Raw genomic sequence first — 7,885 nt, 5'->3', positions numbered from 1 at the left:
CTCCTGTCACAAGAAGGCTCAAGGCTCTCTTAATAGGCTGGCTTGCTTTAAAAATACGTGCACATACAATTTATTCAATTCGCCTCAAGTGAGATTTAGGGCTTAAATGAAGGCAACCCTAAAGATATCCCCCAACCTCTCAAAGTGAGAGGTGACGGTACAAGTCCCCCCATTGGAGTGTGAAGATGTCTTGCCAGGGGGAAAAACACAAAATCTAATAGAAATATATTATTACAAGTGACTGCCTAACAGGCTTTGTAGAAGTTCCTTAAATATGTTCCTGTTATTAAGTTCTAGTACGGAGACCTCAAATCCTGTTGATTCAGTGACTCTTTTGAAAAAGCTAGTAAACTGCAGGCAATTTTTGAAATTCTACACTATTTTCTCAACCAAGATTTCTCAAGTAATTGTCCTGTGTGTGAATTCTTTGGACGCCCTTTCTAAGAAAAGATCAAGAGAAAGTATTACCGAAAGAAGTTTGCTACCATTTTGGAGCAAAATAATCCACCAGAGTCACACCCACAAGCTCTCAACTCACAGATCAGGCTGGGTAAAAACACGTTTAGTTGTTCCTTGTCAATTTTCTACCATTTCCTTCTCTTCAGACTGACCTTCGGCAATATGAAAGCCCTCAATCTTTTGAATAGCCTCATCAGCTGCAACCTTCACTTTTCCGGTTGGCCCATTTGAAGATGTTTCTTGCTCATTATGACTCAAAGAGCCAGTTTGCCATATTCTAATGGTTCCATCTTCAGATCCCGATGCATAGGATTCGCCTCCAGGTGAAAATCGAACACAGTGGACGGGACCATGGTGGCCCTTGTTGCATCCTGCAACAATGTAATTGAGTAAGATGCTAATAAAAAGTGTTATCATTGAGTCTGCCACTAAGGCTTACAGACCTTTAAGCCACTTGAGTAGTTTTCAGCAAAAAACAAGTAATTTATTCTCTTTTCTTCTTCTTTTTTTTTTTTTTTTCCCTTCCTCGTACGAAATATGTGATCATTTGTGCCTTAATGCGACATTAGGATTACCAGTGAATGTGGTCTCTCAAGAACCTAGATATGGTGAAAGATTGGAAAATGCGATTCCAACCTTGATCATTTTGACATTGGACTGTTGGTAACAGTTGTCTTTAATAGTATATACTGAGCAGCAGGTAATACTTAAATTAGGCACTAGCCAATCACAATTTTGCGTAAATAACTTCTTTAATTTTAATACTCCTACTAGTTCAAGACACTTACCAATCTCTTCTCCGGTATGAAAATCAAAAATATGAATCCACATGTCTTCTCCTCCAGCAATGAACTTATTACCCAGCTTTGGTTCCAATGAAGCCGATTCCACATTGCAGGGCATATTGCAGCTCTTCACTAATCCAAAACTAAAACGTGAAAAAGTGAAATTTTACTACCCATTCATGCAGATTTTTTGCTAGGCACAACCAAATTCATACTTACTGATTTGCATCCCAAAAATTGACTGTAGACCCATCAGCAGTAGTTATATAGCGACCATCCTGACTCACTTCAGCGCTGGTTACAAATGATTTGGTTTCAAGTGTTCTGACAATTGCTCCGCTTCTCACGTCCCATAACCTAGGGAATTGAAATTATATCAGGCACAGCAGGGCAAATAACCTAATAATAACAAAACGGCCAACGCAGATAACAAGAGTACGTTCATGCATTTCTGATTTAAATTAAGTTTAAACCAAAACAAAAGACGAAGTCAAGCACACAGACTTCTATGCATGATGAAACTTGCAACAAACTGTAACAAGAGTCAAGACGTTCATGCACTTCTGATTTAAAACAAAAGATGAAGTCAAGCAAACAGAATTCTATGCATGATGAAACTTGCAACAAAACTGTAACAAGAAGTTGCTGTAAATCAATGCATTAGATGATATAACTAATTTTGTACCTCAGAAAGATGACAAATGACAGGCTTGTTAAGAATTTTGGGACAGAGGGAGAATTTGTTACTCTTTTATCGCATAAAATCTTGCTAGCTTGTCACCAATTTGTCCAACCTGCTCCAATTCTCCTAATTATATCACAATTTAACTCACAATCCTTTTGTATTATTGATCCCAAGTGTCTAAAATGGTCACTTTGAATAATATTTTGGTTCTGAAGTGCGATAATTATATTATCACACTTCTTTTGGTCATTTTGTTGCTAAATTCTCTTTAGAAGTGTCATATAACACCATGTCATCGGCAAATAACATGCACCATGGAGTTTCTTCTTGTAAGTCTTTTGTGATTTTGGAGAAGACGATAGTTATGGCTGTGCGGCCAATTTATCCTCAAATTGTGATTTGTGAATAAATATTGCCTTAGTGCAGACCCTTAGATTGCTCCTCGGAAGAGACACTTTTTCCTTAAGGTATCGTGGTGGAATCAAACACTCAGACATGCATCACACACAACTGGAAGTGTCCTAAAATTTGTATATTTTATTTTCTAGTTGGACACTGCATGGACACAAGTTACTGAGACACGACAAGGACACATTTTGGACACTTTCAGGACACGACGAGGTGGTTTTGTAATTATTTTTCTTAGAAGAATGGGATTCAAAGTAATTTAAAATATATAAATCTAAGATCCAAATTAGTGGTTTCAATCATGATTATATGGATAAAATGAGGTAAAATTATAATTTTTATGCATAGTAATATATTACTATATAATAATTTTTTTTGATATATCCCTATCATATCTTTATCCTACTTTTTGTTATATTTGCCATATCGCAGTGTCCTTACCGTGTCGTATTCATGCTCCATGGTTGTATCCATGCGTCCTAGGATTGCACCTTATAGAAAAATCGCTAGTCTCACACTCTCCCTACATTTTATGTGAACTCTAGTTTCTTTATTTAGATATATATCTTGAACAATCTTTATCATTGCTATAGGAATTTGTTTTCTTTGTCAGGTCCAACTTATATCTCTCGGCACCCTGTCATATGCTTCTTCTAAGTTTATAAAGACCATGTGCAGATTTTACGCCCTTCAACTAACAGTCTTACTAAGTAGGTGGCATCCATTGTGGATCTCCCCGGCATAAATCCAAATTGGTTATTAGATATTGTGGATTCCTACCTAAATCTTCGCTCTATCACCATTTTCAATAATTTCAGTTTATGATGCATTAATTTAATTCCTTGATAATAATTGCAATTTCATATATCCCTGTTGTTTTATGAGTGGGTACTATTGTGCTTTCCCTCCACTCATTTGGCATTGTTCCCTCCATTATAATTTTGTTAAATAAATCTGTTAGCCATTCAGTTCCAACTTCTACTAACATACTCAATGCTTTTATAGGTTTGTTCTCTGGTCCATCCGTTTTATTCTTTCCCATCTTTTTATGTGTGTCTACTACTTCCTTATTGTTGATTTCGTTTACCATTCCTATATTAAATTCATTACGTTCCATTTCTTCTCTAGGGTATTCCTCATTCAAAAGGTGTTGAAAGTAATTTTTCCCTCTAGCTAATGTCTTTATTCTTCATTAATATTTTATGGTCTAGTTTTGCATATAAATTGTTTAATGCATTCTGTTTAGCTTTACATATTGTATTCTTGACGACAATTTTTAATATATTATATTTCTCTAAATCTTCTTGTTGCTTATTTTTTGTTGTATACATCATCTCACTGCCATGTTTCCTTTTCGATAATTTTCTTCCCTTAGTCTCCTGCAAAATTTCATTCACCATGTGACTAATATAATTTGTCATTTCTAACCACAAGACAAACTAAAAAGCTATCCGACTATGATAACAGATACACACCAACTTTTTGTGACATGGAAATTGCATAAAAATTAGCAATTTTTAGTAATAGCAAGGGGTTCTTTGCCCATGCCCACAAATTAATGAGAGTGAAAACAGAAAAGCTTATCGATAGCTATCATGTCCTTGGGTTAGGCCATAAATACTGTTCCAAATATAAAGGGTGGAAAATGATAAAAATAACAAGTTACTTTAAATGCTCAGTACTTATTCTTGTAAGACAAGGACAATACATCAATCAATTTGAGGAACTTATGCTTCATATTCAATCAACACATTCTAAGCCATAAACTCTAGCTCAACCAATCAAAATAAGGATATGACAAACACGTATCTAAAAAAGAACAACATAATAATAATATCACTCGCACGATTATTCTGTGCATACCTCACGCCCCCAACATCGGAGCAGGAACTCAATATGGTCTGGTCACTGTGGAGCCATGCAACGGTTCTGACTGAACCAGGAGAATTATCGACTTCTTTTGGAGGTGAATCAGGTTGATTTAAATCAAAAATGCGAAGTTTTTTTTCAAAACCACCAGTGAGTAGAAGGTGTGTATCCTGTACAATAATCAATAAATTTCAATTCAAACTACATCCATCAACCATGCAAGGGGAAGACATCTATGCATATGGATAATTTCCCTCGGTAGAAATAAAAACCAATGGTGTACAAATGTCACTTATTTCATAAAAAAATAAAAAAATTGCAATCCAGAATTGATTGCAAAGTTAAAGAGTAGGTGAATAAACCAAGTAAAAATAAAGGTCCATGTCATAAAATTAATCACAATAATTTTCAACTTGAAAAGGAACTGCAGAATAAATGAAGCAAAGGCTGCAGAAACCAACCAAGGGAAGAACAATTTGTATCAGAAAGAGATTTATCACAGGAGGGAGGAAATACATAAGAATAAATGTATTTATGATTAAAAATAAAATAAAAAACTAAAAACTAAAGCCAACTTCAAAGAAAGAATATATGAAAACATTTAAGATATTAGATATAAATAAGGAAAATAGTTCCATGTAAACACTCCATATTCAAAGCAAAAACATGTCCCAAACAAGAAGTACATGAATATTATGTTGTGAAGGAGCTACCATTTGATGTTTTCCAATTTTCGGCAGTAACTAATAGATCAAGTGCCCATAAAGATCAATGAGATACAGATTAGTCATTGAAATTTATAAATTTGGCCAGTGAAGAAATTATTTAGGACATAAAAATAGGCATAAAGGAAATTTGAAATTCCACTCAAAGGCCTGAACATGGTTGATTAAAGATATCAATTCTACCTCTGAGAAGGCACATGCCCGAACAATGTGTTTGTGTTCGAAAGAATGCAGTTCATCCCCAGTCAATGCATCCCATAATTTCCTGCAAACAAATATGAACAAGTCATAAAATTAAATCTAAAAGATTTATGTATACAAGTAATCAAGGCTTGAGAAGAGGCAGTTTTGAGCTCAGGAAGACTGCTATTAATAACATATCCTTATAAAGAAATATATGTGAAAGCTATGCTATGGGCATCACCTGTTATTCAAGGTGGCATAAAGAACATAATTTTTCTTGGTGGCATAAAGAACATAATTTTTCAACATTTTTAATAGGCATACACTTGACCATAAAATACATAGAACTGTTGCATTAAACATTTGTGTAAAAAGAAGAAGCCTGGTCACATACGCAGTAAAATCAGCAGACCCAGATGCAGCACGTAAAGCATTAGTATCGAGGCAGCAACTCCACACTGCACCCTTATGACCTTCAAACGTTCCAATCCAGTCTCCAGTCTCACCATTTCTTAGCATCGGATTCGAATCTAAATTATACATGATAGAGAAAATGAGTATAATGAGGATTTTCAGTGATAAGACACATTCATCACCAGAACCAACTTCAAGAACCCTTGGAAGAGGTTCTGGTGATAGCTTCTAATAATAACACAGGCTTCATTAAATACCAAAAACCCTTGGAAGAGGTCGCATATAATGATGCATATCTAGCTTACCATTCACTACCAACTTCAAGGAAACTTTTAGCTCTACTTTAAACCTCAGATAATTTTTTTCGCCAAAGTCCAAACTCCTTACGTCCAAATCATTATTCCTTATCTCAAATAATTTGTCTTGGTGTCTATGGATCTTAACTCTCAAGTCCCATGTCAAGGTCTAGCAGGAAGCAGGAAAAATCTTTCATCTCTTTCCCTCCAATGGTTTTCATTTTTAGGATTTCAAAACAATCAAAATTTTATTTTATCTATCATAACTACAAGGTTGACCTAACTAAATTTAAAAAAAAAAAAAAAAAGTTGAATTGTAATTCATGTTAACTATAAAACTCTTCCTTGACAAGTGGCAAGGACCAATGTTACATGGACTCATGTATGAGGAGGATCAAGTGTGGGGATGGACCTCCCAATCCAGTGTTTTTAAATTCTAAAGTCCACCAGTACCCTTGTTTTGATTGTGTTCACAGAAGTGCATGACGAAAAGTAAAGAGTCCATGACTCATGTTCAATAGGCAAAGACTTTGTAGGAACAGAGTAGTATAAACTTATGTTTGGCACAACAACTTGTGCTCTTTATGCACACTGATTTTATGTTTCAGCACTAGTCTTAACTTCATATACCTGTGTTTGTCTAATAACATATTGCCATCACTTAAATCTGACCAAATGCATCATCTAATCGGCCCCATTTAGTAGACCAGTTTCATCATAAGTCAGCTTCATTGATAATTTCATCATACTTCAATCAAGTGACTTAAACTCATATCAAATCAAGCCCTGTATTAATATAAATGGCACTTATCCAACTATGGATCCTAATCTTATGTCATAGTTCTGAAAATGTGAGACTTCTATTATAAATACAAATGTGCACTTATCCAACAGTGGATCCTAATCTTGTGCCATCAAAGTATTCTAAAAAAAAATGTAAAATAAAACTTAACTCAAATTTTAAAATGCCATCATCTGAATCATTTTTTCAAGATTCACATACTCACTCCAAACACAAACAATTAGGATAATTTCCCATTCCATACTAAACCAAGGAGTGTCCATAATGATAAAAGAAATAAAGGAACAATGCGTAAGTATGAAATGCACAAGGCAAAAATTGGCAGTAATCTCTGGCATAATGAATCAAAAAAACTAAACATCTCTATTGAAATTCACATTTACCCTTGCTAGCACTGATGAGGAAAAATCCGTCCGGCGTTATCGGGCTGTAGAACAAATCGACGACAGGCCGAGAGTGGCCATGGCAGACAAGTGGGACCAACACCTTCTTCTTATCCATTCCTCACAAATTCAAATTATCAAACCCCTAAATGTGATCGCTTTGATGAAAATGACTAACAAGCTTTCCTAAACGATCAAAACCGATTAAACATCACCCAATACCCTAAAAACCGACAATTGACCCCCCAAAAAACGCACAATTGCCTGAAGAAAAATGCGATTTCGGATAAAGTATTAGATCCTCTAATTGATCATTACGCAAGTTACACAAACTGAAACGAACTTTTACAGATACATTATCTGTATAATACAATTTATATGTATGTGCATAGGAAGAAATGGCGGCAATGAACACAGGTGGGAAAACCTAATATTTCCTTTGATCGCCCTGATTTCTGGATGAATCCAAACCTCCTAACCCTAACAAATCAAAATTTCAGCCATGATATATATCAAAATTATTGAAAGTAAGAAGAAAAATAAAAGTGAAAATTAAAATTCATAAAAGTATAATAAATGTATCAGTATCTATATATGAAACTGTAGGGCCAGGCGCAGTGAAGCAAAATGGAACATTCTGATTATATATAGCATGCAGTGAGTGTGTGTGATGAATGGACAATCGCATCGCTTCATTTTCTTTTGTTTTTTTCCTTTCTTTTGAAATATATATATATATATATATATATAAGTGAATTTTGAAAGTATAAAAATGAAGTGCAAAAAAACATTTTTAAATATAAACCCACCCTCTTGTTGTAAAATTTTCAAAGTTTTATAAATCCACAAAAATAGTTAAATTATACTGACCTATGA

The 7,885-nt window shown here is 34.6% G+C and overlaps 1 protein-coding gene across 1 annotated transcript; it reads right to left on the bottom strand.

The window, feature by feature from the left end:
* Nucleotides 1-204: 204 nt before the first annotated feature.
* Nucleotides 205-7,657, bottom strand: LOC132287125 (uncharacterized). The gene is made up of 7 exons (XM_059789632.1): nucleotides 7,010-7,657; nucleotides 5,509-5,644; nucleotides 5,115-5,196; nucleotides 4,201-4,376; nucleotides 1,464-1,601; nucleotides 1,248-1,387; nucleotides 205-830 (listed from the first exon to the last, which is right to left on the bottom strand). Exons 1-7 carry the CDS (start codon nucleotides 7,125-7,127, stop codon nucleotides 577-579), a joined length of 1,044 nt encoding a protein of 347 aa, XP_059645615.1. The 5' UTR covers nucleotides 7,128-7,657; the 3' UTR covers nucleotides 205-576.
* Between the last annotated feature and the right edge of the window lie 228 nt (nucleotides 7,658-7,885).

The sequence above is a fragment of the Cornus florida genome, unplaced genomic scaffold, assembly GCF_030987335.1.
Source record: "Cornus florida cultivar Cherokee Brave unplaced genomic scaffold, ASM3098733v1 CherokeeBrave_3.0.0_Hap2_Chr11, whole genome shotgun sequence".
In the NCBI taxonomy this organism is placed as follows: domain Eukaryota; kingdom Viridiplantae; phylum Streptophyta; class Magnoliopsida; order Cornales; family Cornaceae; genus Cornus; species Cornus florida.
This window is presented reverse-complemented; position numbering and strand designations above follow the sequence as displayed.

Excerpts from the sequence above, each read along its gene's own strand:
- LOC132287125 (XM_059789632.1), bottom strand. The coding sequence starts at position 7,127 with ATGGATAAGAAGAAGGTGTTGGTCCCACTTGTCTGCCATGGCCACTCT. Across the intron at positions 1,602-4,200 it reads TCCGATGTTGGGGGCGTGAG|GTTATGGGACGTGAGAAGCG; the intron begins GTATGCACAGAA and ends TCAATTCCCTAG. Across the intron at positions 831-1,247 it reads TCATACCGGAGAAGAGATTG|GATGCAACAAGGGCCACCAT; the intron begins GTAAGTGTCTTG and ends ACATTGTTGCAG.